Source organism: Mycotypha africana (genome assembly GCF_025528875.1).
Source record: "Mycotypha africana strain NRRL 2978 chromosome Unknown BDF20scaffold_3, whole genome shotgun sequence".
Lineage (NCBI taxonomy): Eukaryota > Fungi > Mucoromycota > Mucoromycetes > Mucorales > Mycotyphaceae > Mycotypha > Mycotypha africana.
Genome location: NW_026515727.1, coordinates 1,846,387 through 1,862,841, shown reverse-complemented (window position 1 = coordinate 1,862,841; position 16,455 = coordinate 1,846,387). Strand labels below are relative to the sequence as shown.

At 37.3% G+C, this 16,455-nt stretch overlaps 4 protein-coding genes across 4 annotated transcripts; 1 reads left to right on the top strand and 3 right to left on the bottom strand.

Annotated features, from left to right (window-relative positions):
• Positions 1-3,267: 3,267 nt before the first annotated feature.
• Positions 3,268-4,502, bottom strand: BDF20DRAFT_860784 (uncharacterized protein). The gene has a single exon (XM_053080537.1). The coding sequence runs from the start codon at positions 4,363-4,365 to the stop codon at positions 3,358-3,360; it is 1,008 nt and encodes a 335-aa protein (XP_052938396.1). The 5' UTR covers positions 4,366-4,502; the 3' UTR covers positions 3,268-3,357.
• Positions 4,503-6,210: 1,708 nt separating this feature from the next.
• On the top strand, positions 6,211-7,221 carry BDF20DRAFT_860779 (60S ribosomal protein L14e). The gene is made up of 4 exons (XM_053080536.1): positions 6,211-6,233; positions 6,486-6,593; positions 6,702-6,953; positions 7,039-7,221. Exons 1-4 carry the CDS (start codon positions 6,228-6,230, stop codon positions 7,084-7,086), a joined length of 414 nt encoding a protein of 137 aa, XP_052938395.1. The 5' UTR covers positions 6,211-6,227; the 3' UTR covers positions 7,087-7,221.
• Positions 7,222-11,354, bottom strand: BDF20DRAFT_860776 (uncharacterized protein). The gene is made up of 3 exons (XM_053080535.1): positions 10,760-11,354; positions 10,528-10,689; positions 7,222-10,449 (listed from the first exon to the last, which is right to left on the bottom strand). Exons 1-3 carry the CDS (start codon positions 11,158-11,160, stop codon positions 7,542-7,544), a joined length of 3,471 nt encoding a protein of 1,156 aa, XP_052938394.1. The 5' UTR covers positions 11,161-11,354; the 3' UTR covers positions 7,222-7,541.
• A 72-nt stretch (positions 11,355-11,426) lies between these two features.
• Positions 11,427-16,226, bottom strand: BDF20DRAFT_860774 (uncharacterized protein). Its single transcript, XM_053080534.1, has 5 exons — positions 15,997-16,226; positions 15,860-15,921; positions 15,071-15,796; positions 14,474-14,919; positions 11,427-14,409 (listed from the first exon to the last, which is right to left on the bottom strand). The coding sequence occupies exons 1-5, from the start codon at positions 16,014-16,016 to the stop codon at positions 11,653-11,655; spliced, it is 4,011 nt and encodes a 1,336-aa protein (XP_052938393.1). The 5' UTR covers positions 16,017-16,226; the 3' UTR covers positions 11,427-11,652.
• Between the last annotated feature and the right edge of the window lie 229 nt (positions 16,227-16,455).

The window sequence follows — 16,455 nt, the reverse complement described above, 5'->3', positions numbered from 1 at the left end:
ACCCACTTTTTCATGGAAAATTTTTTGACAGGCGTAATAAAAAAAATTAATTTTTTGTTTAGTCTGTCACAGTTTTTTTTATTTTACTCAGGGCTTCTCATTCCTTTTTAAGAACAACATTGACCATTTTTAAATTACGACAACAGTCATGCTAGCCAGAAATTTCGATTCGAAAAAAGTATAAAAAGGCATCAAACTTGCAACTCTTTTGCAACTCATACTTACCTGGGTCGTGCACTGGGTATCAAGAATCCCTGGTGTACAGTGGGGCTGATTGTCATTGCACAGCGACGATTGGCTCTGCTGCGAACAACTTCGGTTGTCTCGAGGCCATAATTTTTGCTTTGGGGGTATAAGTGGTTTCGGCCATTTATGCCCCTGCTTTCCATTATATTTTTATCTTTTATAACAAAAATGACAATGAAAAAATTATTAAAGAAAGGATTTGCATAATGACTGCAAATTTGGCCTTGAAAATTTCTATGATATTCGACTTCTGGCTTGTGCATAACGAGTCTGAACTATCAATTACGAAAGGATGTTCTTTACAATTTTGAAAACAAATCTCCCCCAAGGCTTCTGAACTTGTTCAATTCTATTTGCTTCACCATTTTTTTAATTGTTTTTGGGTAGTCAATCAGCATCTTGTCTTCGAAATGGCGAAATCATTTCGTAAAGGTACATGATCCTTAGTCTTCCGCAAGTGTGGAACCAAACTGTATTATCTTGAATAGCAAAGAAATTACAATACCAACATTAAGATTCTATTTACCCTTCTTCATTTGTCACTGCATCTCCCTTATTGAACTATAAAGTCGCTCGTAATCTGCTTTGAGAACCTGACCGTATACCATTATTACTATATTTTGAGGTTTTTCCGCGGTCGGGAGAGATAGCACTTGTTATAAGTTTGGCTGCAATTGCTTCATTTGCTCCCCCCCTCCCAAAAAAAAAAAGAAGCTCATTATTGTGTTTGAAACCGGAAACGTATAGCGTATGAAAAGTATGATCAAATGCAAGATTTGTACGACATTTGCAATGATATTAATAGCATAATTACACAACGTGTTTATTCAAGTGAGGTTTAGTGTCAAAAGCATAGTAAAGAACTGTCTGTTAGATTACTGTTTGTCAATTTGTTTATTCATTGAAGACAGTGATTTGTTTTTCAAATAAGAATGCCCAAAATTGGCAAACTACCCTGCATTGTATGGCTTCTTGTTTATTTTTTGAGCTGCAGTACGGACTCGATTAGTAGGACAGATGTAGCGCGTGTTATGGTAATTGGGAGAAATAAATACTACACTATTATAATGGTATAGGAACCGCAGCACTTGATGAAAACCCTTGAAATCGTTACATTGACTCCTCGTCTTCTAAAAGCTTTTCAGTTGAAAATTTGGCTTTACTTGAAGATGTAAATGTCATTGAATTATCGTCTCAAAATCATAATTGTTCTTGGCAAAAATACACATACGCTTTTGAGAAGTCTTCCCTCCCGCTTCTCAGACCCCTGACGCGTTCATAACTGACTCTTCCCACTCCAATTAAACACGTTCCGCCATTCTCGATATTAATTTGTTATTATTTTGCGTGTGTTCGTCAACATCATTGCTCGTTACTTTTAGCCTGCGTAGTGTTTAAAATTTGCTTTTTTTGTTTTGAATATTTATTAGAACATCCGAGGGCGGTTGAACTTATGGCTTTGAACCATTCTACCGGCTTTCTCGTTCTTCGATCTACTATCTCCGTTATCAGATTTTTACTAGCAATATACATGAAAAAAAGGGACCAAACGGGCAGTCTGAATAGGTAAATTCAAGTGCACTCTTTCTTTTTTAGGAGGGCTTTCGGGAAATGCTTTTAAATCTTATACAAATTGCCGTTTTATCAGTTTTAAACGCTAAACTCAACCAACAAACATCCGTCAAGACAACTGTTACTTCCTCAGCCTAGTGTAAGTGCATTTGTTAAAAGAAGCTAACTGTTCCCGTTTTTCCATTGTATTCTTCGCGTAACCAGACTGCACTCCCTCTTTTGGCTGCACCTTTTCTGGTGAGTCTATAAATTTCCCGAAATTGCCCTTGACGTAATGGCGAATCGTTATCTGCACAGTGTCCATGAGGGACAGAGCATGAGCATTAGCATGAGTATGATTAGCATTTCACATTTTACAGGACAAACGTTGTATTCAAGCATGTGAAATCTACGTAGTTAAAGCATAATGGTGCTATAACTTGCCGTTAGTCCACTTGAAAAAGATTTGGCTCGGAAAACTGAAACAAACGCACAAAAAAAAAAAAAAAAAAAAAAAAAAAAAGGTAAAAAAAAAAGCCATTCTAAGCGAGTTTGGTTCTCTTTGGTACAGATCAGATACCAAGCACAATTCACTCATCAGACTTGATTTCGTGCTCATCTTTGTTTTTTTTGTATTTTTTTTTTTTTTTTGTTTATCCTTTTGCCTGCATGGAAGATCAAAATTTTTGCTCGGAATCGAAAAAAAAAGTTCTTCAGAATTCTACACGATGCCATTTACCAATGCATAAGTCATCAAATAAAACTAAATGAATACCAAAAATAGCCTGACTATGTTTAAAAAAAGAAGCTTTATTTGATAACACGGCTTTATTTATACAACAGAAAAGCTATACACATGTTTGAAAACAGGGAAAAGCCATTCTGAAAACAAGAGCTAGTCGAATAGCCGATGTGAGATCATTCGGTAATCTTTTTTGGGCTTATTTGTGTCTTTTGTACGTAATTGCGTGCTAAGCCCTACTACACTGCAGATACTGGTTACTAACAAAATGATGTAGCTCTATTTGTAAATTGTATCAGATCTACATTAAAAAGCAGTAAGGAAAAGGTACCACATACAAAATTTTTTTCCAAATAGAGCTCTTTCAAATTTGGATTAAGGTTGCTCAAATACATTAAACACGTTAACCAATTTAGCTCAGCTTTTTACAATAATTGTTGTAATAATGAGCATCCCCTTTTTTGGGCTGACTAAATAAATAATTTTTATTATCAATAAGTTCGTCTTGGTTGAGACAGGCAGAGAGTTCATTAATTTACATTTGAAATATGAAGAGGACAATGTAGTGAGATATGCGTTAAAGTGGGGTAACTTGATGAACTTTGGCAGAGAATAGAAAAAAAAAAAAAGGCAACAAAACTATTTTTAGATAGAATTTGATGATGACTATGATGATGTTTATGTATAATGTTTAAAAAAAGGAAAAAAGCCAAGACAAAGAGGTGAGGGTATGTGTGTGTGTGTGTGTGTGTGTGTGTGTGTGTGTATTACTATGTACAAAAAGGAAAGATGGAATCATTACAACCGAATGTTTATGTTTAGACTCTTGCCATTTCGGCAAATTGAGTAAAAAAAGCTATTGAATGACAATCCTCTTGTTCGTCGGAAGGATGTATCGCCATATTCAATAATCTTGATTTGAATTCATGAATAATAGTATCGTCGCTATTCCAAGGTATAACTTCTAATACAAACTTCTTCTTTCCATCTTGCAAGAAAACTGAATTAAAGTAGGCCAAAATGCCTTTTAAATCATCGGCTGTGTGTTTCAACAAGATGGGTAGAGATTCGTGGTCCAATTTCTCAAATATCACTGACAAACTGGTGCTGATGTATTGATCCAAATTTGTAACCAATTCATTGGCATGTTGTTGCAAGCAAGAGGATAGAACGATACCGTCCTCATTGCTGTCGTCTTTGAGACATACTTCGGATATAGATTGCTTCAAGTAGGATTCAATAGCTTGTTTACTCAGTTTGTATGCAAGTTTATCCCAAGTAAGGGGTAGATTTCCTTCTGTATGTGCTTGGATGGCTGCAAATATCTGTGATTTCAGGATTTCCAGGTCCATCATGTCTAGAGTGGGTAGTGAATTGAAAGGATGTTGTTGATCATTGTCCACAAAGACATCATTGTTTTGCTCTTCATCAGATTCCACGCTAATTTGAATATGATGTCTGAATTCTGTAGCAATTTCTTTATCTGTGTTCGTTATCACTGCATCGAGATGATCAAATTGAACATGTGTAGCAATTATCTGTGCTAATCTGTCTATTTGCACTGGAAAACCTTCATCTTCTGTTGTTTCCTGTGGTTGCGATTCGTGATCATTATTGTTCTCATCATCTATCACGAATCCTTCAGTAGGAAGGCCTTCTCCCTCCTCTGCCTTCTTTGTGGCTGAGGATGTGGGCATGGAGAGAGTGCTGGCTTTGGTTCTGCTTGTTGTCATCGCATCAGAGAGAATTATAGTAGTTGAATCAATAATAGGCAGAGCATGATTAAAGGATATAATGGAGATCAGTAAATAAAATAAGATCTTCATGCTGAAAGGGCAAAGAAATGATTAAGGAACCAGAAGCCAAAAGAAAAGGCAAGTTTTTGATGAGATAAGTTCTATATATTTATATTTTATCAAGTAATTATATCGGAGTACAACAGCGTATTATAGCCAAAAAAGGCTTAAAAGCTAAAAAGTAAGGGGGGGCTGAAGATGAATAACAAAAAAAAAAAAAAAAAAAGGTGGAAGTGGAAGTGAAGAAGAAGCCTATTAAGCAGGAGTTAATAGGGAGTCATTATCATCGTTTTTCGTTCGTTCATTCGGTTCGTCGTCGGTTTTCAATCGTAATCCTTGTTGATAATGAAACCTTTTGCTAATAATGAAAATTCTAACATTCATTATTCATAAGGTTTCAATTTTTGTTTTAAGCGTCTTCTTCATTAACTTTTTTCAGTTATAAATGTGTAGTTTCGTCCAGATTGGGCATTGAACAGCGTAGAGCAGCAGTATCATTTCATTGACTATTTAAATACAGCTTATCATTCATCACAGAAACTTGGTTCTAGACTAATAAGAGCACCAATGGAAGAGAAGTTTTTAATTTTTTTTTTGTATCTATTTTGTATCTCCACAATACACAGAATCCGCAACCAATCCCTTAATATCGTGCTTTTGGCTATTAGCTGTTGATTTCTAACAAAAAAAGTCAGGGTTGAAAACAACAAGCGGATAATCTAGGCAACAACAGCGCTTTTTGACATCAATGAGTAAGCATCGCGTTATTTACTGTGCTATTGAAATCACCATAGCAACGAGGTTCAGATGACGAAACGCTTTTTAGCCTGATGATGTAAGCATCATCCATCTTTTAGACCATTCTTCACCAATAAAGGATATTGGATATCTACTCTATTTTTTCGTCGATGGACAATCCCAGAGTTTATGGTTTGGTTCCTGACTTTCACTGCTTATCCTTCCTTTCTTTTATCTTTCTTTGAAATTAACCAATGAAAAAATGATAAGATATCAAATCTAAGCTCTAGCTGAACTTGAACAGACTTTTGTCAACTTCACTATACGAATCTATATCATATCGTCATGTCATCTAATAACCCATTTCGTTAATTAAGTCAAAGAAAAGGGACCCATAAGATCCAAAAGACTCTATTGCTAACCTTAATCTTCTTTTCGATCTACCTTTTTTTTTTTTCTTTTTACTGCACGTAGATCACTGTTGCAACAAAAAATCAGATTTTCAAGGGGCTACAGAAAAAAAAAAAAAAAGAATACATATCCAAATCTACATGTGTGGATTGTATGTAGGTCTTGTTTACATGATAATGTACACATAATGTAGACTTTTAAAGGTATATTTGCTTAAAGTTGCTCTCTGCATTTTTTTTAAAATTCTAGACCTTAAACTTCTCTCCCATAATCAGTTTCTGTCTCCCATTAGTTTCCTTTTCTGCATTCACACTTTCTTCTACTAAAAAGTAAAAAGACGATGAATTTGGGGTTCATAGAAATTCATTAATTTAAATCTTTTGAGCTGTTTTTTGTGGCAAAGGAAACCTTAACTCTTTTTTTGTAATATCGTAACAAATGGGTTCTTTTTTCTTATTCAGACAAATATACCGTAAAGGTGGCATTAACCCCTCATTTTTGTAACTGAGCGTATGAGATGCCTGCCCTTTATAAAAAAAAGGAGCCCTTGTGTGCACTCCGAATCAAAATTCCGGCTCGAGCCGCTCCGACTGAGTTTTTTGCCGCTTTTTGTTCGAATTGGGTCGCTGCATAGGGTGTGGGCGTTGAGAGGATGGAAGGGGGCAGCTGGGATCGGCTATATGTCAAAAGAAGAATGTGGCCTCTATTGTACGTTCTTTCTCTGACTCTATAAATCCATAACAATGGTTGTACGTATCAATAAACAGTAAAGATGATGAAAAGAGAAAAGGGATGGAAAAGGATAGATAGAACGGAACAACGAAAAATGCAATAATCAATTGGATGGATGATAAAAAATATTTAGAGTAGCATTGAGAACGGACATGAGTTAGACGGGAGAGAGAAATCTGATGATTGGAAACAAGAGAGAAATCGGGGACCATCTCGATTGTGATTGACTCGATTGTACTGATCTATTCTCTTTCTTATTGTATCAATAGCAAGGTTCTTTCAAGCGTCAAGTCGAAGTTGGCCGTGTTGTCCTCATCAACCACGGTGCTGATGCCGGTAAATTGGCTGTCATTGTTGATATTGTTGACCACAACCGCGTAAGTAACTTCAACAGTGTTGAAACGAATTGGATTGTATACACAGTGAATCGAAGTAATGAGGCTAATTCAAACTTATTCTTTTTTGTTTGATTGCTTTCTTTATAGGCTCTCATTGAAGGTCCCATCTGTGGTGTTGCCCGTCAAGCCTTCCCCTTCCGTCGTATGGTCTTGACTCCTTTGGTCATCAAGAACCTTCCTCGTAACGTTGGTCAAACTGCCCTCAAGAAGGCTATGGAAAAGAGCGATATCGTTGGTGCTTGGCAAAAGACCGCTTGGGCCAAGAAGATCGAACAACGCAAGGCTCGTGCTAACTTGACCGATTTCGACCGCTTCAAGTTGGCCAAGTTGAAGAATCAAGTAAGTTCATTCTGAACAACATCTGGACTATCCATTGGCTCGAACATGTGCACGAATGCTAACTCTTTTCGTTTCTTTTAATTAGCGCCGTTTCGCTGTTGCTTCCGCTGTTAAGGCTGCCAAGAAGCAATAAATTTGTTTTTTCTTCGATGACATTTATATTTTAAACATTATCAACAGCCCTCGCAAACCAACCGAAACCCACAATTTTTTTGTTTGTTGACTTTATGGAAAAAAAGCAATGAATAAAAGAAACAATGTTAAATAGTATTCTCTTTGTATATGAATGTTTATTGAATGTGTCAGGGATCACTACATATAGGAACGTATAGTACAGGAAGAATTCTAACTTATATTGAAGTGTTGTGTATATATCACAATTTTTTCCTTATTTTTTGTTTTACAACTCATGCTTTTTGAAGCGTCTCTTTCGCATGTCTTCTCTTCACTTTGCTGGCTAAACATTCAATTGACCAAGACCACTGGGCGGGTTTTTCGATCATGATTTTCGATCATCTCGTATTATATAGCCCCATACTCATCACGTACCGAAGAAAATAATGTTGGTTATCGGTAAAGGCTTTCCATTTATAGCTTGTTAACGAAAATGTCCCATTCATTTACTGCTTTGACAGAAATACGTTTACGGGTCTTCGGATTACCGAATAATTCAGCCCACCAGGCTAGATCTGCGTCATTTGTCACCAAGACTAATTTATCCGCATTGGGAATTTCCTGCTGCTGTTGCTGCTGATTAAAATAATAAAGTAAGCAACCGATAATGGGTCGATATTTCAGGGGCACATCATTGTAAGTGTAAAGTATATCTTCTTCCTCATCATCTTCCAAGTCTTCTGCATAATCGTACTCTTCATCAACAGTACCCATCTCGGACCCTGAGTCGTTTTCAGAGTTATCTTCTTCTTCTTCTTCTTCTTCAGTATCACTTTCCCGTCTTCTTCTCCCAACAATAAAGCTGTTGTCAGATTCTACTGATTCTGTATCCGAAGCTTGATCGCCTTCTTCGTCAGTGTCTTCCGTTTCGTATTCCGGTTGTTGCTCCTCTTCTTCTTCATCATCTGTGGTTGTAGACAGCAATAAATCATCTACAATGTTGGACCGACTGTCTTCACCAATCCAAAACTTTTTCGACGCACCCCAATCTTCAAGCTTCTCTGATACCTTTTGTGTTCGAAGATAAGAAGAAGGCTGTAGACTCAAATGGTTTGAGCTACGAGTCTTAGATGAAGACAAGACTTGATCTAAATAACGGATGGATTCACGCGCTTGTAAATTCATATGCGCTGTTCCTTTTTTATGTCTGTCCAAAACATCAATCACATCCAGAGGAACAATGACCTCAACAATCGTATTTTCGTTTTCCTCCGTAATGTAAGGTGAGTGGTATTGGGCCCAGCGTTTCACTTTAGGTAAAGCATCCAAGAAGCAAGTTGCATCAACAACACACGTATAGACCTGTTTTGACAAGGGTCTTCTTTCTTCTTGTTCTTTTTGGTTGGCGTCTTCCATTCGTTGATGCACTTGTCGCGTAACAGTATAGCCAGAGGATAACTTCATGCGGTCGACATTTTTTTCAAGTGAAGAGACTTGTTCTAACAGACGCTGAGTAGCCAAGGCTTTCATAAACTTTTGCTGGCGTGCAGCACGCTCATCTTTCAATATCGTAAAGGCACCGTTCGTATACTGGATATTGATCTCTAAAGATGAAGAAACATTGGCTATTTTTTTTACAGCATCGTGTACCCTACTCCACCGTACATGCGCACGATTATATTGTTGTTGTTCTGATAACCCAGTAAGAACGGAAAAGTCAATAGTTCGATGGAAGGAAACTAAAGGTTTTAACCCAAGTAATATAACATCTTCTGAAACCGGTAACGTAGTAGAAGGATAATCCTCCTGTAGTTCATCCGATTGTTGAGGGAACGATGGGTTTTGGATTATCAAGGCGAGAAGTAATTGCACTGACTTAACTAGCTCCTTTTTCAAATGATAATGCGGATGTCTTATTTCACTAGCTGAGAGTGTCTCCGAACCAGACGACGCATTATCGCTCGTACTGCTGCTGGTGATAAATTGTTGAAGTATAGCAAGATGCTGTTGGATGAATGTAAACCAAATACTAAGCCCAGGCAATAATGTATCTTCTACTTTTGATCTCAGTTTCCTTAATTTCAATGACATCTTCTTTCGCTCTATTGCTGAATCAGTAGCTTCCTTCTCATTGTTATCCTGTTCCATAATAATAGCGGAGAGTTTAGAAAGAGGTTGAAGAACACCTATCAAGAGTTGAAAGCAGAAAGTGAACATATGTATTTGAGACGCTTGAATCACCGGTCGATGGATCGATTTTGATTGATCCTTTACTCGTTCTTGAGCAATCCAGATAGAGACTAAAAGAATAGTTAAGCACCTTGTCAAGGTTGTTCGAATGATAGATAGTAATGCGCCCGTATTATTTGATGTTCCGCTCAAGATATCTTGCTTCTCCTGCTTCGCGGCCGATGTTGAAGAAGAGATGATATTTGACAGAATACGGCCTAATTGAGAAGCTACAGAAATTTTCGGAAAGTCTTCAATTGAACCTGAATCATTAAACATCACTGTTCGATGCATATGAAGAAAAGATTCAACGAAGAGGGATATTTGATCTGTCACTGTAGCTTCTTTATTGTTTTCCGTTGATCTTGATGACTCAATATTGTCTGAAGCTGCCACCTTATTGAATCGTAATCTGGAATAAAAGGATTTCAAATTGTGTCGACTTAAAGGGGAAGGATATTGAACTGCCAAGCTCAAACAATAATACCAAACAACATCCATAGCATTACCATTGGAAATGGAAACAAGCGCAAGTTGAGAATACGGCCAACCGTCCTTTCGATACACATCAATCGCTTTTTGGTAACAAGTTCTTGCAAGCGACCAATATTCCTTACTTTTTTGTTTGGCGATAGGCTGTTGTTGTTGTTGATATTGTTGAGCATGATACCGTGCAAGATCACCCATACGAACATGATTGGATCGTAAAAATTGGCCTAATCTCTCTTTCTCATCATACTCTTCTTGTCCTTTCATCTTATCTTTACTTCCTCTAAAACGTCCTTCGCGCATCTGCCGTTGCTGCTCCCGTTTTAAATGCTCTCTTTCATCATTTTGATAACTCAAACTCATCAGATCAATGCCAAATAACTTTGTATCTTTTATCTGAAATGTAGAATAGAGGAATTGGTTTAGCTCGTGATAGAACTCAAAAGCATTTCCAATACGATCAGATAAAGTCCGTTGCAATCTTTGGAGTGTTGCGTTGAACTTTTGGTTAGATGAAAAATTGCTAGGATCAAGTGTACGTATCTTTTGACGCAGTTCCTCAATACCGACGTAAATTATGTTCCGCCAAAGTTTTTCGTTAATCCGTGCTTGAATAGCATATTGCGGATCAATAGTGATCATTCTACGATAAACCTTTTTTAAGCTATTGATTAACAAATAAAAGAGAAACTGTATGTGAGTATTGCAACCGCTGAATAATATAAGCTTTAAGTTATTCTACCTTTGTCGAACATATGCAATCTCATCTTCAGTTACTAACATTTGTTCTGCTGCAATAGAGTTAACCACTCGGCTTTTTTGTTTGTCATCAGGTATATTTGAATAATCTATCTTTAACTGAATCTGCAATTCTCCTACTTGCTTTTCTAGAGCTTGTGCCTCTCTAACAACATGATATATAAATGATTAACAACTATAGGCTTATTTCGCTTGTTCTTCCCTCTCCTTTTTACCTCAATAATTCAGATAAGCTAAAATCAAGCTGAACTTCAGTCTCAGGGCTATCAGGGTTTTTTTCTACGGCTGCTTGCTCATCATTTGCTTTTTGACCACAGTCATTCTCTTGACGTCGACGTCGACGATTCCTTCGTCGACGATCTCTTTTCTTACTATCACTACTCTTTTTCTTTTCTTTGTTATCTTCAGCGTTTTGTTCAATTGCGGGTTGTTGCGGCTTACTGCTGTTTTGCTGTTGCGACTGTTGTTGTGTCTGTCGCCGTGGACGACGACGTTGGCGGCGTACCTGCCGTTCCTGTGATTGTGGTTGCTGCTCTTGACCAATGCTATGGTTGACATTGGTCTTTTGAGCTTTCAAGTGTGAGGCTTCAGTAGTAATTTCCATGTTAAGTTCCATAACTTCAAAGACATAATTTGTTAAATTAAGCTTAGCCTTCTCGTCTTCAAAACGTGAGCTGTTGATAAAAAGTGCGTTTTACGTATATTGCTACTGCGTTTAAGTGCTTTTTATACAAAAGGTAACATAAAAATTCTTGATCAAACTATAATTGTCAAAGAAACGAGATTGCACAAGCGAAAAGGAAAATGAAATAAAGGCGGGGAGCAGGCGGGCTGCTCGTTTTGCTATGTCGGCCAAACAAAAGCAGTTCAATTACAGATTTTTGCCATGATAGATAGTTTTGTGAACAATTTTTATTTATTACAAATAAGTTGTTGCTATAAAGAAATGAGGGAAAAATAGATGGTATCATTGTTATTATGTATATACACAACGAGCGAGCAAGATCTTCAAAAAAAATTGAAAGTTGCATAGTAGAGGATATGATATATAGATATAATGAGAGCTATGTATGTGAATATATACAATCTTTTACAATATTTGTAATGGTTAAGCAATATTAGAGCTTTGCTTCAATTTTGCAACATATTCCGAACCGTAAACATCAATGAATCTTTCGATTTTGCTGCGGTATTGAGCGTCTAGAAACTTGATCTTCTTGTCCAATTGTATTTCTCTGTCTACGAGAAAATGAGTAATAGTCCTGGCCAGATCCTTAAATAAGAGTTTATCACCATTCCAAAGCACTTGTTGCCTTGAACTGAGGTATTTTGTTACCACCTTTCCAATTTCCATTTTCAAATCAATATCATTCAAAAAGCCGTTACCGGAAGGCTTATGTGTATCGTCATTATTGCTGGTGATGGTCGGCTGATCAGGATATGTTGTAGTGTTACTACCTTCTTCAACGGTTCCACTGTCAAGTGTCAACAACTGGTGATCGTTATGACCATTATGGCTACTCGTACTATTGTCAACATTGGCAGAGGTAATGGAGTCGAAAGTCATAGATGCGATTGAAGAAATATCATGCGTGTTTGGGAACAGTTCAGAAGACTTCGCTGGCGTAGAAGACAATGATGGTGGCGACTGAGAAGAAACTGGCGGTGCTTGTTTAATAGCAGATGGCTCCAATTTCTCTACCTTTGTTGAGTTTATAAGGGAACAGGATGTATCGGTGGTTAGCGGAAGAGGAGGTGGAGGTGGAGGTGGTATCAAGTTCTGCAATTTTTGCAGTTCTTCAGGCATACTCCATTGCGTCTGGTGAGTTAGTAAATTGTAGTAATAGGGTAACCCGTTCTCGGTTAAAGCTGTCTGCCAAGATGATAATGGTACAGTCGGTGTTGCGAATGTCCCTTGAATGGAAGTCGTAGTCTGTTGTGGGTGAGCTTCATAGTTAGGGTGATAAAAGTAATATGAATAAACTTCTGGATTATTGCTACTGTCGGTAGTGCCTAAATAATACATGTTATTACAGTAAGAATAATTGGTACTATTATACAAAGCGGAGAACTGTTGTTCCTGCTCAGCTGCTTGTTGCTGACGCAGTAGGGTATAATTGCCGGTTGTTGTTGAACCGTCCGTTGTATTATTGGGAACAGAAGAAGTCGGCATAACCGATGTAGAAATAGCACTACTACTCTCATTAGTAGAAGCATTCGTAATAGTTGTAGTAAGCGCAGTGGTATATTTAGCTGATCTAAGATGTAAGGCATGGCGGTGTGAGCGGTTCCTTATCGCAATATTTGGTGTATTTGGTAAATCGTCAAGTGCAGAATTTATAGGAAAGTATTCGAAGTAGTCATTGTCAGGATCAAAAAACTCCCTAGTGCTTTCATATTTGATGTTTTTTCTCTTTTTTGATCCATGAGGGTTGTCGTCAGATTTCACGATAGTTTCGAAGCTAGAGTTACAATTCCCTGTTTGTTGTTGGTCCGCCAAAAGTTTATTTAAATCTGTTGTTGCTGGAGGTAATTGAGCTTCTGATAATGGAGTCTCACATTGTGAGGTACTCGATATTGCCCCTTTCGATAGCGAAGTTATGCTCTCATTTTTAACAATGATGAAAGTGTTGGGTCTATCTGATTCAAGGAAACCTGACTCACTGTCTGAGATATCGATATCCATCGGCTCGCTTTGATCATCGGAGTCCTCTACAAGATCGTTTGTTATGTCTAGTTTTTCTTTCTCCTTCTTTTCTTCCTCATCCTTAATTTCGATGCAGTCAACAGCTGTCTGTACAGCTCCTGTCTCACTAAACTTCTTTGTTATTGAATGCTCTTCTTCCTTCAGTGCTACAAAGTCAAAGTCGTCCGACTTCCTTTCAACGTCTTCTGTTCGCTGAGTAATTTCTGATGATGGTGTAGCAGTGGCTGAATTATTGTGGTTTGTAGAGGCATGTTGACTTCGTTTGGGTATACGATACACTACTTTCAGTTTATTCCATTTGTCTAATAACAGTTGCGCGAGCACGCTCACATCACTGCTATTATAGTATACAAATTTTTGCAGAACATCCAACAACTTACAATCATCCAATCCATTTCTATTTGACAACGGTAGTTTATCAAGCACATGGAGAATTTTAAGAACAATTTCCTTGTCATTCTTCCATTCGCCCAGCCAAAATTTGAACATTTTCAATCCGTGCAAACGAATAATGGATTTGAATATTTCTCTTCCCAGAGTATTTTTCACATTGGTGATCTGTAAGCGATTCAACAATTTGTTTACAAGCCGTGCATTACCAACTGAGTTTAGCATGCGCTTAACAAAGATGTGCACTTTATCAACATCTTGCAATGGTTGAGAATCCAGATCTTCCTCTTCCTCATCGCTATCTACGTTATCGTTGTCGCCGTCATCGTCTTGATCCTTTTCTCGCAGCTCTTCGGCATCTTCGTCCTCGGATGAGGATGAAAATATGTTCAAATGCTGTTGATTATAGTCCTGCTGACGCTGTTGTTGTCGTTGTAACAATTGTTGACGGCGTTTCAAGTCTCTGTTCCTTTTCATTCTTAATGCTGTAGTTTTCGATTCGCCGTTATCCATAATGCTTACCTCTGCTGCCGAAGCACCAATATAGCCTTTGCAATTAGGCTCTCCGCAATAACAAATTTGCGCTGTAGCACCATAGCGTTCAAACTTGTAATCAAATGTAAGCTCTTCACCAGCTGTAATTTCGCGACCTGTGAATATACCAATGCGCATCTTTTTACCAATGACCCATTTCTGTGTTACGCAATTGGGATTGCATGAATGATTAATGAACCTTGCCAAGCAACCCTTCTTTGTAGCATCAATAATCTATGGTAGTTGTCATACATTATCAGTATGCACTCTTAACATAATAAGCGAAAAATTCACTTACCTCATCATTTTTCAAGGTCATAAAATAATAATGCTTGTATCCTTCTGTATCGTATTCTCTTGTACGCCGTAAGAACTCTTTTTGTGGTATGACTTCTCCAATATACTCCAAAACGAATGAATTAGGCGGTAAATTAGTCAAGGCTCTCAAGCCATAACCTTTCTTCTCAGTACGTATCACATCTACCGGCGCATATTGTCCCAATTGAAATCTTCTGTTTTTACAGAATCTACCACAAGGACAGTCCTGTACCATGCATTCCATGAACATCATCCGATTGATACACTTGTTATCATCATCACATGGGTTCTCCTTATATTTACATTGACAAGGCATACTCTCTTCTGCCATAGATCGACCCGTCGCTGAACCGATATAGATATTTTCAGTGATTGTTTCATAAGTTTGAATAGCCTCAACAGTTGCAGACGGAAAATATTTGGTGTCTGTTATTGTCATGAGATTAGTAGCATTTTCAAGGAAAATGAAAAAAATAGAGAAAAAGTAAAGAAAAAAAAAAAAAAAAAAGGAAAATCAGCAAACCGCTTAATTACGTTATAAATTAATAAAAAGATTGGAAGGAGAGGAACAGCTTACCTCCAAGCCGTTTTTGTTCTTCAGCATCCTCATCATCTGTTGATAAATCATAAATGTCAACTTCTTCTTCTCTATCTTTTACTGCTTGTTCTTTTTCTTGGCCAATGAGCAGTTCTTTATCAATGATCATCCTGTTTTGTTCTTCTTCCTCATCTTCATGTTCACTGAAGCAGACGGTGTTATCTTCTTCCTCAAAGACAGTTGTTCTCGGCGGCCTCTTCGATCCAAATTCAAAATGGAATTGCATCAGATTACTGGGCAATCTAGTTGTGATATCATCATTGCCTTCCTCTTCGTCGTCGTCATCATCATCAGAAGACGACAACGACCGGTTACCATTTTGAGGGTATGTGAAAGGGTCAGAGCGGCGTTCTTGGTGGTGATCACGGTTATTGCTACGACGATAGGCGGTAGTGTTTTCGGAAAATGTTCGGTTATATGCAAGATCAACATTGCTCATTCTACATTTATTTTCTGAAGTATAATGCGTATCGTTATCTTTTCTGATAAAAGTAGATATTTCAGTAGGTTCAGTTTTAGCTATAGCAGTAGTACTAGTTGTTGTATTAGCAGTAGAAATTGTTGGCGAACTGGGGTTACTGTTAACTTTTGCGCAAATAACATTCACTGTAGTGGCAGTAGTGATGGGCTTTTTTGTATTTGTTGGGACTGAATTGTTGGATGATAAAGCATGCGTATTTCTAATAAAGACTTTGGTGTTCAAAACTAAAAATGTACAAAGGGAATCAATAATACATCGTCTCTCTTTGTCAATTCTCTGAAATGTACCTGAATCAACGTGATTTAGAAGGTAATCTTTATCTCTAATCTCTAACGAAATTGGACCTGATCTAAACATTAAAATGGTCTTGGTGAGTAACAACTTGTATATAGTATGTCAGCAGTTAGAAGTCCTTCCTTTTTACCTGATATTGGGACTATGCATAAAGTCAAACAATATCTCACAGAAAGGGGTGGGAGGGATAATTAAGAAAATATTCGTATGTAATGCCCTCTTGAATTTTCTTTCTTTTTCAAAGAAATAATATATGTACAAAAATATAAGGAACCAAAATATGAATATGAATTACAAGTAGGATGTTTAGAACGCAAATGCAAACATAAATAGTTGAAATTAACAAAAATTAAGTGTAAGAAGAAAAGGGAAAAAGAATATATCGCTTGAACTGTGCGAGCATTCAATTACAGTGCAATTTCGATGGGCAGGGTCAAGTTTGAACCTACTGAATTTAAATTTTACAGCATCAAAAATTACTAAAATTGAACATAATGCTTAATTGATGTATCAGTAACTATAATTGTATTCACTTCTGATACAACTACATCTTCTGCTACAACTTCTGACTAAATAGACTGGTACAGGT

Coding starts and splice junctions, on each gene's coding strand:
- BDF20DRAFT_860774 (XM_053080534.1), bottom strand. CDS start 16,016: ATGCATAGTCCCAATATCAG. Junction 15,797..15,859: donor TCTAAATCACGTTGATTCAG/GTACATTTCAGA, acceptor GTACATTTTTAG/TTTTGAACACCAAAGTCTTT. Junction 14,920..15,070: donor AGAACAAAAACGGCTTGGAG/GTAAGCTGTTCC, acceptor TGACAATAACAG/ACACCAAATATTTTCCGTCT.
- BDF20DRAFT_860784 (XM_053080537.1), bottom strand. CDS start 4,365: ATGAAGATCTTATTTTATTTACTGATCTCCATTATATCCTTTAATCAT.
- BDF20DRAFT_860776 (XM_053080535.1), bottom strand. CDS start 11,160: ATGGAACTTAACATGGAAATTACTACTGAAGCCTCACACTTGAAAGCT. Junction 10,690..10,759: donor AGCTTATCTGAATTATTGAG/GTAAAAAGGAGA, acceptor TCATGTTGTTAG/AGAGGCACAAGCTCTAGAAA. Junction 10,450..10,527: donor ATTGCATATGTTCGACAAAG/GTAGAATAACTT, acceptor GTTAATCAATAG/CTTAAAAAAGGTTTATCGTA.
- BDF20DRAFT_860779 (XM_053080536.1), top strand. Junction 6,594..6,701: donor ATATTGTTGACCACAACCGC/GTAAGTAACTTC, acceptor CTTTCTTTATAG/GCTCTCATTGAAGGTCCCAT. Junction 6,954..7,038: donor TGGCCAAGTTGAAGAATCAA/GTAAGTTCATTC, acceptor TCTTTTAATTAG/CGCCGTTTCGCTGTTGCTTC.